Source organism: Chrysochloris asiatica, unplaced genomic scaffold, assembly GCF_000296735.1.
Source record: "Chrysochloris asiatica unplaced genomic scaffold, ChrAsi1.0 scaffold00344, whole genome shotgun sequence".
NCBI lineage: Eukaryota > Metazoa > Chordata > Mammalia > Afrosoricida > Chrysochloridae > Chrysochloris > Chrysochloris asiatica.
In genome coordinates, this window is record NW_006408862.1 from 101,150 (window position 1) to 116,248 (window position 15,099).

At 37.7% G+C, this 15,099-nt stretch overlaps 1 protein-coding gene across 1 annotated transcript in view; it reads left to right on the forward strand.

Moving 5' to 3' along the window:
- The first annotated feature begins 1,681 nt into the window (after nt 1-1,681).
- The window catches only part of AGTPBP1 (ATP/GTP binding protein 1), a 219,950-nt gene continuing 206,532 nt past the window's right edge, over nt 1,682-15,099 (forward strand). Inside the window, exon 1 of the mRNA XM_006875881.1 lies at nt 1,682-1,746. Coding sequence (XP_006875943.1) covers nt 1,715-1,746 — 32 coding nt within the window. The 5' untranslated portion in view covers nt 1,682-1,714. The remainder of the gene's footprint in view (nt 1,747-15,099) is intronic.

Genomic DNA, 15,099 nt, shown 5'->3' on the forward strand with positions numbered 1-15,099 from the left:
TAAGTGCCGTCGAGTTGGTTCCAACTCATAGCGACCCTGAACAGGGTTTCCGAGGCTGTAAATGTTTACGGGAGTAGAAAGCCTCATCTTTCTCCCACGGAGCAGCCAGTAGTTTCAAACTGCTGACTTTGCGGTTGCAGCCCGTTTCATAACCACTGTGCTCTGTCTTGAATATGATGTTGTTGTTGTGTGCCGTGGAGTCAGTTCCGACTCATAGTGACCCTGTACAGGGTTTCTGAGGCTGTAAATCTTTATTGGAGCAGAATGCCTCATCTTTCTCCCGCGGAGCAGCTGGTAGTTTCGAACTGCTGACCTTAAGGTTCACAGCCCGATTGGTAACCACTGTGCTACCAGAGCTTCAATTTGTCATTCCCTGCATAGTAAACCATATGACTGTTGGATTCAAAATGGTTCTGGTGTTGCCCTTTGAGCTAATGAGCTGGATTGCAAGGTTGGCTTGAACCACAAGGTCGTTGGTTCAAGTTCACCAGCTGCTCCTGGGAAATCCTATACAGGGTTGCTACAAGTTGGGATTGACTTGCCAGCACTTAACAACAACCATAAGGAGCTCTGGTAGCGTAGTGGTTACGAATCGGGCTGCGAACCTTAAGGTCAGCGGTTCGAAACTACCAGCTGCTCCACGGGAGAAAGATGAGGCTTTCTACTCCCGTAAAGATTTACACCCTAGGAAACCCTGTACAGGGGCGCTATGGGTCGGAACCGACTCGACGGCACTTAACAACAACAACAACAACAACAACAACAACCATAACTGTCTATTTCAGTTCACTAATGCCTAGGATGGAGTCTTGTGGTGCTGTGGTTAATGCGCCAGACTGCAAAGCCATTTGAACTACAAGGTTGGCGGTTCAAGCTCACTAGCTGCTCCTTGGAAACCCTATATAGAGTCGCTATGAGTCATAACTGACTGGATGGCACTTAACAACAATGCCTAGGATGTTGGTCTTTATGCGCTCTGTTTAATTTTTGATGACTTCTAATTTTCCTAGATTCATTCATTGAATTGTGTAGTTACTACTGGATGCTAAGGAGCTCTGGTAGCGTAGTGATTATAAGTCCTGCTGTTAACCTCAAGATCAGCAGTTTGAAACTACCAGCTGTTCTGAGGGAGAAAGATGAGGCTTTCTGCTCCCATAAAGATTTACAGCCTTGAAAAACCCTATGCAGGGTCGCTATGATTCGGAACTGACTCCACGGCACACCACCACCACGACCACCACCACCACCACTGGATGCTTCCAGCAGTTTCTCCTTGTTTTTAGTTGCACCCCATCAGCAGGTCCCCAAAGCTTTGCTCCATTCCTGTCAATCAATGTCAACTCTAATTTGAGGAGGCTGCATTTCCCCAGTTGTATTTTGAGTGCTTTCCAACCTGAGAGGTTCGTCTGGCATTGTTGTTGTGATGTGCCATGTCATAACTGCCACCATCACAGCACCACATAAGTCACCACAATATGACAAACTGACTGACGAGTGGTGGGAGCACATACAATTGCTAACCTGCTAGAAGCACATAAAACTTAGATCTTCTTTTTGTGATTTCCAATCTTATCTTGGTTACTCATAATAAAGAGCTTTTAGTTGTATGGGTTTATAATGTGTAATATATAGAAAACCAACTTATATAAGTGTTTAATGGCTTTTTTTTTTTTTTTTTAAGATTATCTACAATGTTGAAATGAAGTAACTCAAGATGAGCAAGTTAAAAGTGGCATCAGAGAAAAGGTAATGTGATTTAAAATATTAGCATATATACATTACAGTAATAATACATGAAATGAGTATTTTTAACTTATTAAAAATTTTTATGTTACTGCTGAACTGCTAATTGCAAAGTCAGTGGTTCAAATCCACCAGCCTTTCCTTGGAAACCCTATATAGGGTCAATATGATATCACTTAACAGAAATAACAACATTGTTTACATAATGGTTTATTGTTGATCTTATTTTATTAATTTTTTTTCAAGGTTTGACTTATCTGTTGAGAAGAAATTAGCAAGCTCAAGCCCATAGGCAAAGTCTGGCCTACTTCTCTTTTTGTATGGCCTGTGAGCTAAGATTAGTTTTTATTATTTTAAATGGTTGAAAAATAAAATGAATAATACTTTGTGACACATGAAGGTTATGTAAAATTCAAATTTTGCTGTGCATAGATAAAATTATAGTATTTTAGAAAATCATGCTTGCATATTGTCTAAATAGTCCTGGTTGCAGAGTGAAATAACTATTGTTGCTAACTGAAAGGTCAGCAGTTCAAAACCATCAGTTCTGAGGTAAAAGGATGAGACTCGTTGCTCTCATCTCAGAGATTTAAGTCTCAGAGACCTTATGGTGCAGTTCAGTTCTGTCCTATAGGGTTACAAAGAGTCGGAATGGACTTTAAGGTTTTGTTTTCTTTTAGGTTTGCCTGTCACAAAATGACAGTTGAGTAGTTGTGACAGAAACTGTAACATCTTAAATTTAGTTCAGTGCACGTTAATACATCTCATCTCCATTAAAGCTCTTAAATACTAAGACATTCTTTTGTTGTTGTCAAGTATTGTCGAGTTGCTTTTGACTCATAGCATCCCTGTATAGGGTTCCCAAGGAGCGGCTGGTAAGTTTGAACTGCCAGCTTCATGGTTCAAACCGACTTTGTGGTTCAGTGCTTTAATCCCACATGAGTATATTGCTTTCTGTGAGTTCTGTGAATTTTTTTAGTGACTTTGAACTTGAAGTTTTGGCAAGTAGGTCAGAAGGGGAGGGTTGGCTGGAAACTCCTGCGTTTATGAGCGGTATCCTTCAAGTGTAGAGGGAACTCCCAAATATGTAGCCAGCAGGCTGGGAGTGAAGAAACCCCAGGGTTGATAAGGAGTCGAGGTGGTCCACACTTGTGACTACAATCATGAAGGGTTAGTGGGAAAGTCTTAAAATTTCTCAGCAAAAGTAAGGGTGTTTTGTAAACTCCAAAGGAGGGTCTGGCATCTGAAGGAATCATCTGTAGGATGACTGTGTTCTTTTAATTTGTGAGATCTGACCTTGTTCTGGGTGGCTAGAGCCAGACTAAGAAATACTGCATGTCTCAGAACAAAATGCAAGAAGGACCTATATTAATTATGGGGAAATTGTTATTGATGTGGAATGAGGACCAAACACAAAAGCCAGTCCCTCTTATTCTAGATGCTTAAAGAGAAAGCAGGACCAGGTTATTATATAGTGTTCACACACTGTCCAAATCATATAATATCCTGTTTCACAGAAGGTATTGTGGATGTTAAGTGGCACATTACTGTATTGTAAGAGTTAGGCTTCACCATGAGCGCTAATCTCTGGGTTTTTAAATTCTTTCATTTTTCTCCCCCTCTTTATCCAGTATAAGAAGCCTTGGTAGTGTAGTTGATTACAGATTGAGCCATTAACAACAAGGTTTTTGTTCACATCTACCAGAGAAAACTGAGGCTTTCTGTTCCTATAGAGATTTACAGCCTTGGAAACCCTATATAGAGTCACTGTGAGTCAGTACCAACCCGACAGCGCACAACCGCCACCACCACCTTTATCTAATATGGAGTCTGTTGTCCATCATTATACACTCTTGCAAATAACTGAAATGTCTTTATCCCACTTTCTGTTTTTCTATCACACTTACAGGACAAAGTCCCTACCCTGGATAAGACTGTTGAACAGTGAGCTAGGTTGAAGAATGAATTACTTTGGTGGATATCATTAAAAACTATTCATCACCAACTTGAACTCAACCTAACAGTCTTACTAGTTAATTTCCCTAATTTGTTGCTGTTGTTGTTGCATGCATCCCACGTATAACAGAACAGAACACTGCCGGGTCCTGCACCATCCTCACATGCATTACTATGTTTGAGCCCATTGCTACAATTACTGTCATTCCATCTCATTTTGAGGGTCTTCCTCTTTTTCACTTACCCTCTACTTTACTAAGGGTCTTTCTCCAGGGACTGGTTCCTCTTGATACTGTGTGCTATGTGACTTAATCAGTCTGTTAACCTCCGCAGCTGAATCGTGTCATCCTATCAGTATCATCTCCTACTTTCTCCTACTCATCTCCATCCCCATCAAGAAGAGTCGTTTGGTAGGAGTTACAAAGAGACATAGTACACTCTTTGCTACACCACAACACTATTGAAGTTTTCTTGTTGTGTTTATGGTCTTACTCACTACAACAACATTTCTTGTTAACATAATCTGTAAGTTTGTAAACGATGTTCTAGTTAAGTTGGTTCCTATTCATAGTGGCCCTGTATAGGATTCTGAGAAGCAGTTGGTGGTTTGAATTGCAGACCTTGCAGTTAGCAGTGTAGTGCTTATCCTATAGCATTACACCAGTACTCCATTTTAAACTGCTTTTGTTGTTGTTAGGTGCTGTTGAGTTGGTATCGACTCATAGCGACCCTATGCACAACAGAATGAAACACTGCCCGATCCTGGATAATCAGATAACAGTGTTGAGTAGAAGAATTAGTGTGCAGTGTTGTGTTAGACATTCTTGTCTTCTTTCTGGTTTTAGAGGAAAAGAGTTCTTTCACCTTTAAACATGACTTTAACTATAGGTTTCTGTAGGTACTTTTTATTATGCCGAGGAAATTCCCCTCTTCTAGCTGCTCCTCAGAAATGCTATACGGGGTCAGTATGAGTTGGAACTGACTCTACGGCATTTAACAACAGCAGCTTGCCGAGAGTGTGTATGGGTTGTGCCCATGTTTAGAACTTTTGCATCAGTGTTAATGAGACATATATTTTAAACTTGTGAATTGGGTGAAGGTTTACGGAGCAAATCAGTTTTTCATCAACAAGCTGTACACATTTTGTTTTACCCATTGATTGCAATCCCCGCAATGTAACATCACATAGCTCATTTGCTCTTGTGTTTAACATCCATTTCTTTTTCTGTCTTAACCCTGCTGAATTTTGTCCTTTGTTAAGTGCAGCTCTTTTGTTCTCAAATGATTGAGTTTTCTAAGGTGTGTGAAAATTGAGCCATGGTGGCAAGTTCAGCTCCAGACGTGAGGGATGTTGTGGAGCCATAGACTCAGGTATTATACCAGTCTCTATCTAACCAGTAAGCCTGTTTTTTTTTAAAGTGCTTTTGAGTTTTGTTCCACATTTTTCTCCCACTCTAACTAGGGCCTTCTAATGTGATCCCTTTTAGAGCAGTTAGTTATGGTAGCCAAGCACCATTAGTTCTGCCTGGTATGAGACATATTTTCATTGAGTCTTTAGCTTTCTTGTACTGGCTTAACCTGCTTTGTTATTTGGGTAATATTAAGCTCATAAAATTTTGTACATAGGAAGTAGTCTTCTCTTTTCATTAGTGAAGCCATCTCGTCTTGAAGCTTTCTTTGTGGGAAACTTTCTAAGTTTAAATTTATTTTCTCTGATACATAAAATACTATTCAGGTTTTTATATTTCTGTTTGAGTGAGTCTGTGGTAGAACGAATAAGTCCTTCCAAAGATGTCCATGTCTTAATTCCCAGAACATTTGAAGACACTACCAAACAGGTAAAATAATTTTTCAAATGTGATTAAGTTAAAGATCTTGAGTTAGGGAGATTATCCTAGATTATTTGGGTTGTTGTTGTTGTTAGATGCTGTTGCGTTAGTTCCAATTCATAGGGACCTTATGTACAACAGAATGAACCACTTCCTGCTTCTGCACCAACCTCATAATCGAGGTTAAGCTTGTGCTCATTGCTGCTCTCACTATGTCAGTCCATCTCCTTGGGTGGGGGTCTTCGTCTTCCTCTTTTTGTGCTCATTGCTGCTCTCACTGTGTCAGTCCATCTCCTTGGGGGGTCTTCCTCTTTTTAACTGATGCTCCACTTTACCTAGCAAGATGCCCTTTTTCAGGGACTGGTACCTGCCTCCTGATAACATGTCTGAAATATGAGAGATGAAGTCTTGCCATCCTGGATTCTAAGGAGCATTCTGGCTGTACTTCTTCCAACACAGATTTGTTTGTTCTTTGGTTATCCATGGAACTTTTAATATTCATCTCTAACACCATGACTCAAATGCATCACTTCTTCTATGGTTTTCCTTGTTAACTGTCCAATTTTCATATGCATATGAAGCTATTGAGTAATATTATGGCTTGAGTGAGGCACATTTAGTCCTCAACCTGACATCTTCTTCGCTCCACATAAAAGAGGTCTTGTACAGCAGATTTATCTAATGGAATGTGTCATTTGATTTCTTGACTGCTGCTTCCATGAATGTTGATAGTGGATCCAAGCAAAATGAGGTCTTCGACAGCTTCAATCTTTTCTTATTTATCATGATGCTATTGATTGGCCCAGGAGTCCTGGTGTGGCACCATAGGATAAGAATTGAACTGCTCATAACAAGGTCGGTGCTTTAAACCCACCAGCTGCTCCTTGGAAACTCTATTATACAGGGTTGTTATGTAGGAGTTAGAACCGACTTGATGGTATTTCAAAACAACATTAATTGCCCAGTGGCAAGGATTTTTGTTTTCTTTACATTAAGGTACAACCCTTTCTGAAGGTTGTGGTCTTTGATCTTCAATAGTAATTATTTCAAGTCCTCTTCACTTTTAGCAAGTAAGTTTGTATCATCTGCATATGTCAAGTTGTTAATGAGTCTTCCTCCAATCCTGATGCCACATTCTTCTTCATATAATACAGCTTCTTGGATTATTTGCTCAACATACAGATTGATAAGTATGGTGAAAGACTATAACCCTAGTGCATACCTTTACTGATTTTAAATCATTAGATGCTCACCTGTGCTGTTCGAGCAATTGCCTCTTGGTCTGTTACAGGTTCCTCATGAGCACAATTAAGTTTTCTGAAATACTCATTTTCTGCAATATTGTCCATAGCTTGTCATGATCCACATAGTCGAAAGCCTTTGCATAGTCAATAAAGCATAGGTAAACATCTTTCTGGTATTCTCTGCTTTCAGCCAAGATCCATCTGACTTCAATGATATCCTTTTTTGGTCATCATCTGAGTCCAACTTGAACCTCTGGTAGTTCCCTGTCAATATACCATTGCAAATGTTTTTGTATTCACTTGCATGTGATTATTAATGATATTGTCTGATGATATCTGCATTCCGTTGGTTCCCCTCTGTTTGGAATGGGCACAGATAGGAATCTCTTTCAATCAGTTGGCCATGTAGCTGTGTCCTAAATTTCTTGGCATAGATGAATGAGTGTCTCCAGTACTGCATCAGTTTGTTCAAAGATTTCAATTTGTGTTCCATCAATTCCCAGAGCCATGTTCTTTGCCAATACCTTCAGTGTACCTTGGACTTATTCCCTCAGTATCATTGGCTCATGATCATATGCTATCAACATTTTTTTTTTTTTGTATACTGACTTGTGTATTCCTTCTATCTTCTTTTCATGCTTTTTGTATTCTTCAATATTTTACCCATAGAATCCTTCAATGTTACAAGTCTAGGTTTGAATTTTTTCTTCAGTTCTTTCAACTTGAGAAATGCTGAGCATGTTCTTCCTTTTGGTTTTCTAACTCCAAGTCTTTGCACATTTCCTTATAATATTTGACTTTGCTTTTTCGAGTTGCCCTTTGAAATTTTCTCTTCAGCTTTTTTACTTCCTCATTTTTTCCTTATGCTTTAGCATCTCTACACTGGAGAGCAAGTTTCAGAGTCTCTTCTGACATCTATTTTGGTCTTTTCCTTTTTTCTTTTCTTCTTAATGACTGTTCATATTCTTTCTGTATGATGTTCTTGATGTCATTCCACGACTCCTCTGGTCTTTTGTTCTTAATATCTAATGTATGAAATTTGTTCTCAAGACAATTATCTGGTAGGCCCATTGTATCCTAAGGACACTTGTAAGAGGGAGGCAGGAGGAATTAAAACATACTTCTATTTCTCTTCTCCTGATCTTTGTCCTGTTTTGGCTGTACATTTACTTTTTTTTTTGTACATTTACCTTTGCATCTCATATAAATTCAGCACGCTTGTTACTGTTTTTGTTTAAACAGTCCATTATCATTTAAAGAGATTTGAATGATTTGTTGCCCTACTGTCTTATAACTTGATTAAGCCATTTCTGAAGATATTCCTCTTATAATCCTTATAAAGGTAAGTTCCTCTTACATACACTTCCTCTGTAAGTAACTTGTCTCTTTATCTGGTCACTTTTCATATTTTCTTTTTATTACTGATTTTGGACAATTTGAATTATGCCTTGGTGTAATTTTATACATGTTTCTTGTACTGTAGTTTATTGAGCCTAGATGTATATTTATCAAAATAGGAAAAACTTTGGTCATTATTTCTTTAAATAAGTTTTTCTGTCTCCATCAGTTACATGTATATTTTGACTCCTTGAAGTTGTTCTACCACTTACTACCCTTATTTTGTTTCCCTCTTAACTCTCTGCATTTTATTTTGAATATTTTTTATTGCTATATCTTCAGTTATACCCATCCTTATGCAGTGGTGAATCTGCTAGTAGTCTTATCAAATGTAGTTTTCATCTCAGACATTGTAGTTCTTTTTGGGTCTTTTAATTATTTTCTGTGTCACTAAAGGAGCTCTGGTAGCGTAGTGGTTACAAATTGGGCTGCAAACTGCAAGGTCAGCAGTTTAAAAGTATACCAGCTGTTCCACGGGAGAAAGATGAGGCTCTCTGCTCCCGTAAAGATTTCCAGCCTCAGAAACCCTGTACAGGGTCACTGTGAGTTAGAACTAACTCCACAGCACATAACAACAATAACAAACTTTTTTTTTAAATGTACATATAATGCAGTTAGACTCTTAGTGTGGCACTGCAGGATCAGCTCTGAACTGCAAACCACAAGGTCCACAGTTCAAACCTACCAGCAGCTCCTTGGAAACCCTTTACAGGTTTGCTGTGAGTTGAAACTGACTTGATGGCACTCAGCAACAACAATGGTTGTGCTATGGGATAAATACTGAGTACAAACTACAGGGTCAGTGACTAGAACCCACCAACCACTCCACAGGAGAAAGATAAGGCTGTCCCTATAAAATTTGGGTCAGTATGAATCAGAATTAATAATTACTTTTTTTGTGCCAAAACTAAAACCTATTGCCATTGAGTTGATTCTGACTCAAGTCATGGTATTTTCACTTGTCTCATATGCATATGAAAATTGGAACATGAATAAGGAAGACTATAGAAGAATGAATGCATTTGAACTATGGTGTTTGAGAAAAATATTAAAATTACTACGGCCTTCCAGAAGAACAAACAAATTTGTCTTAGAAGAAGTAGAGTCAGAATGCTCTTTAGAATTGAGGATGGTGAGACTTTGTCTTTCATACTTTGGATATGTGGTCAGGAGGAATCAATCTCTGGAGAAGGGCATCATGCTTGGTAAAGTGGAGGGTCAATGCGAAAGAGGAAGTCTCCCATACCCCCCCCTCCCCCCCCGAGAAGATTGACACATGGCAGCAACAATGGGCTCATATTTAACAATTGGGAGGATGGTGCAAGACTAGGAAGTGTTTTGTTCTGTTTGGCATAGGGTCACTATGAGTCGGAATCAACTCAGTGTCACCTAACAACAGCAGCAACAAAGGATCTGTATTGGAAATAATGTTATGGAGCAGGTGAAAATTTTCATGGAGTATTCTACTGTAAATTAAAAAACAACAACAAAAAATCCTCAAACTAAAAAAATCCCTGGCTGATGCAGTTACCTCTGTGAAGAAAATTCATAAAGCAGGAATGGGCAAACTTGATGGATGACCTTGGGGATGAAGTAGTGATTCAACAGGTGGAGATGAAATATGAACTGGCAATATTTAGAAAAGAAGGAAAAAAGTCACAGAAAGGAGCACGAAGGTGGACAGATACTGTACTAGTATAGCAAGAGACAGAATAGTAATGGAGAAAATGAGCACAATGAGTATAAACAAAGAGTTAAAAAAAAAAGTTATGAACAAAAAAGATGACATTGAAGACTAGCAAAAGAAATCCAGTATCATTGTAATTGGAACTCCCAAATAAAGAAATTGAAATAATGTAATAGGCATATATTTAAAAGATGCTTTAAGGAACATATTAAGATAACTTTTGGTGGAGGAGGGGAGGAGGAGAAGTGATTGGTTGAGGCATACAGGCTGTGCCAGGAAAAATTGATCAAAATGGGTGAATCTGAGATGTGCCTTTGAAAAGTTTACGATTTTAAGAATAATATTTTGGTTGTGTTGTTGTTAAGTGCCATCAGGTAAGTTCTGACTCATAGCAACCCTGTGTATAAGGTTTCCAAGAAGCATCTGGTGAGTTTTGAACCACTGACCTTCTGGTTTGCAGTCCAGCGCTTATCCTGTAGCACTACACCAGGAATCCAGTTTTTTGGTTATCCAGGCAAAGAGATCAAGTTATTTATATAAGGGGAAAAGAATCATTCTACTTATAGCACGAAAGTCTTTCTGTCTTGAAATTAAACTTCTTAAGCAACTCTTGGGTTGAAGAGGAAAGACAACAGAAGTTGCAGTATATTTGAAAAATAATAAATGTGCTAAACATCAACCTCTGGAAACAGAACAGTTCTCAAAAGGAGCTTGCATTTTTTTCTTTTCTAACTTAATAAATAAAATGTCCAACTTTCAGGATATGCACTTCATTGTCTTTCCAGTTTCAGGTTATTTAGGAGTGACAAAATTGAGAGTGGATAATTTCCCCTCTGTTTATAAAGCGATCTTTCTGGATCTGGTTTTATCTTCTGTTACGGTGTTTTGGCCTTCTGTTATCTGATGTTGTCTTCTGTTGATGTTGTTAGCTTGGTGATAGACTTCGGCTCACTCTATAATTGTTGTTAAGCACCGTTGTATTGGTTCTGACTTGTAGTGACCCACAGTACAGGGTTTTCAAGGAGCAGCTGGTGAGTTTGAACTGCTGACCTTGTGGTTCACAGTCCAGTGCTAATCCTACAGCACCACATCAGTAGTTCAGCTCTATAATAGAATTACTTGAATTATGTACAAAACTTTTCTGTGGTTCAGAGGAAAGATAGTATGCACTTAATATAGGATTGTATTAGTTCAGGTTATAGGCTTAACTGGCATAACAAAGCCCAAAATACAGTGGCTAAATGTTCAAGAAGGAGTTGCTCAGGGTTGGTAGAGTGTTTCTGCTTTCTTCAATATGTGTCTTCTGTCTCTGGAACCAGGGCATTTTCTCTAGTTCTCACGAGCTCATTGCCACTGGGAACGGTGAGAGGTAGCACATCCTGATCTTTTTTAAGGACAAATCCTGGAAAGTTGCATTTATTACTTCTGTTCACAACTCATTGGTTAGAACTTAGACCTGTGGCCATTCCTGGTGTGGCAGTCACTGGACATAGGTATCCAGGTCTGTTTCTTTTGGCCTCATGGCAGGATTACATTTTCTCTTCTTTGAAGTTAGTGTATACCTGTGACTTGCCCATATAGTGTGTGCAGAGTGATGTCTGTTGCTTCCAGATGGAGTGTTAAGAGCTAGTGCATAATTTGCTGTACTTCTTTTCTTTCTTTACTGTTGTGAAACATCTCTGGCAGTATGGGGCCCTGAGTAATTGTGATGAGTAAAGCCCTCTGTTGACATGAATTGAATGTTGTTGTTGTTTATTGCCATAGGTTCGGTCTGTCTCATGTTGTTGTTGTTAAGTGCTGTTGAGTCAGTTCTGACCCCTAGCAACCCTGTATAGGGTTTCTGAGGAATGGTTGGTGAGCTTGATCTCAAGTCAGCCTTGCGGCTCAAACCAACTTTGCTGTCCTACACCGCAACAGGTGTGTTTGAACCTCTGACATTGCAGTTAGCAGTCCAGTGCTTATCCTACAGAACAACATAATGGTTACTAATTGTTAAGCTTGTACTGTGATGAATAAGCCAAGAGGATTGTGGGATTGTTTATTTTGTCAGTATTACATAGCCTAGAAATTTTCAAAGTGTGATCTGTGGACTACAGGTAGGCTCTGAGGTCAAAACTGTTTTCGTAATAATACTGAGACATTTGCCTTTTCCATTTTCGTTTTCTCATAGAGTGTATAGTGTTTTCCCAAGGCTGCATGATGTGTGATATTGTAACACATTGATGCAGAAATAGATACAAGAATCTAGCTGTCATCTCTTATGTCAGACACTGAAGAGATTTGCAGAAATGTGATTCATGCCATTCTTCTCATTCAAATTTTATTTTGTAAAATTAGTTATTTTTCATAAAAATGTATTAGTTATATGAACATTAATGGATTTATTATTTTAATTGAATTATTATTAATGGATAAATGTTTTAAGCATTTATAATTTGGTAAACACACAGTCACACACACCAGCTCCTTGTGGGGTGGTGTGTCAATAATTGAGCATGTAAAGTTATCAGCAGATCCACTTCTCCCAGGAATGTGAGAAGCGCTGACCTAGATTAAAATGAGGCTTTAATTGACTGGCTATATACTTGGCTTTATCTCTTATTACAATGGAACAAGTCATCTAAAAATACCACTAGAACACCACCAGAGAAATCAGAAAAAATAATGACTATAGAATAATTAGCATCTGTTCACATTAGTGAGAAGTCCTAATGTGACCTTGAGTAGGATAAACACTGAAGTGCTGACCACAAGGTCATCAGTTCAAACCAACCATCTGCTCCTCTGAAATCTGATACACTGTGGCACTTAACAACAACAACAAGAAAAATTAGTGAAGGAATTGAAAGGACAACATGATTGATTACTGTTGACTTTTATAAATCCAAGCAATTTAAACGTTTGATGGAGTTTTTCTGGTTTTGGCAAGCCATTTAGTGGTATTGCGTTAAAATTGATTGTTAAATAAAGAAGACCTTATTGAATTTAATACCATATAAGAGGTAATTAAAGAAGCAAGTAACTATTGTTCTCTTCTAGTTAGGAGAAGAATTTTTTTTTCGATTGTAAACTGGAAAAGATAACAAAATTTGTTAAGTGAAAATTATAGTAGGTTTTGTAGCCCTTACCCTTATCTTGGTGAATTATTCCATGTATAAATGACATCTGTTGCAATATCTAAGAAAATAATCAATTTTAAAGAGAATAATTCTAAGATTGAATATAAGCTCAAAGGGTCAAAAGCAGTTTAAACAAAACAGTGAAACAAACATTTGAGTGATAATGCTTTAAAATGATATCTTAAAGCATATTAAAAGTTCACTTGAATTGATTTGGTTCACATTTATCAGAATTTCAATTGCATATTTTCTTACAGTAAATGACAATAATTGTAGATGAGTCATTAGCCTCATTTTGATTGGTATAAAAATAGGGTACAGCAGGGAAGATAAGATACCTTCCTTTTCAAGTGTCTTTTTTTTTTTTTTTTTTTTAACATTTACTGTGTTGCAGTATAGCTCAAATTGCTGATTGTATTTTTTTGCTTTCTGGTCCTTTATAGTTTCCAGTGGTAGCGTAGTGGTTACGAATTGGCCTGCGTACCTTAAGGTCAACAGTTCGAAACTACCAGCCGCTCCGCGGGAGAAAGATGAGGCTTTCTACTCCCGTAAAGATTTACACCCTCGGAAACCCTGTACAGGGTCGCTATGGGTCGGAACCGACTCGACGGCACTTAACAACAACAACATAGTTTCCAGTGTTTAAAAGTTATTTGAAAGGTTGATGTGCCCTCTGGTGCTCACTCTGTGAACAATAGTGTCAAGAGACTACAGTTTTAGATCTGAGTTGGGGTGGCTTAGAATGTTCTTGTGTTAACTTTTTATTCTGTTCTTTCATAGATGAGAAAAAAATAGAAATAGAGAGGAAAATTGTTGCTTTTATCAATCCTATTTACTTGACCTTCCATTCTTCTGTTCATTTTTCTGTCCATGATGTGGAATAGCATGATTATCAGAAAGGAGCCATTTGGATGAAAGGTGGTTTTTTTTTTTTTGTAGTGGTATAATTAATTTTTCATGGTTACTCATTAAGCAAACACCTAATGTGAAATGAACCAAGATATATGTATTGTGTACATTTATGAATTGTTTGATGTTGAATTAAAAAAAACAAAAACAAAACTTTTTATTGTTTTGTGAAGGTTTACAGAGCAGATCATCAGTTTTACATTCAACAAATCATATACTTCATTTCATATCAATGATTATAATCCCTTCAGTGAAACATTACATAGACCACTTGTTCTGTGTTTTTTATTTTCATTCCTCTTTCTTGTCCAGCTTTTCTGAACTTTGTCCTTGAGTAAATGCTGCCCTTTTGATCATGAATAGTAGACCATTCTATGGTGTGCATAACTCACTAGTGTTGTTATCTTTCCTATATACCTTTCTGTTACTTGACTGAAAATTGAGCCAAGGGGCTGAGTTCACATCCAGACATAAAGGGTTACAAAGGGCCAAACTGTCAGAGCTCCACCAGCGTCTATCTGATCAGTATGACTTTTTTTGAGTTTTGCAGAAGAATGAAACAGGACCCATATCTCAAACCATGTACGAAAATGAATTTAAGATGGATCGAAGACCATCAATGATAAAATAGGGAAAGCCTTCGGAACCCTAATACATGGCATAAATACACTATCAAATGTAACTGAAACACACAAACCGTGGAAGACTAACTGGATGCCTGGAACCTCCTAAAAATTATACACTTAGGTGCATGAAAAGACTTCACCATAAAAGTAAGATAAGAACACAGCCTGGGAAATTTATTTTTGCAGTGACATATCAGGTAAGGGACTAATCTCTAAAATTTGTAGAAAGCTTCAAGACCTCAACAAGAAAAAGACAAATAATCTAGTTAAGAAATGGGTAGAGGGCTTGAACAGAATTCACCAGAGATATAATTTTTTTGATTTGCCAAATGCAAATTTTATTAGCTACTTTTATTAGCTACTGAAAAATACTGACAATAGACAAGAGAAAAATAATTGGAGTAAGCAAAACAGTTAATCATTGTATTTTAGAGTTTTAGCTTCTGTTTAATATCGTGATGAATGAAGAAAATACTGAAGTTGTCAGGGATTTCGGTTTTTTTTTTTTTTTTAATTAAATGTTTTTATTTTGGATTGAGTGAAAGTTTACAGGGCACATCATCAGCTTCACATTCAACCATTCATATA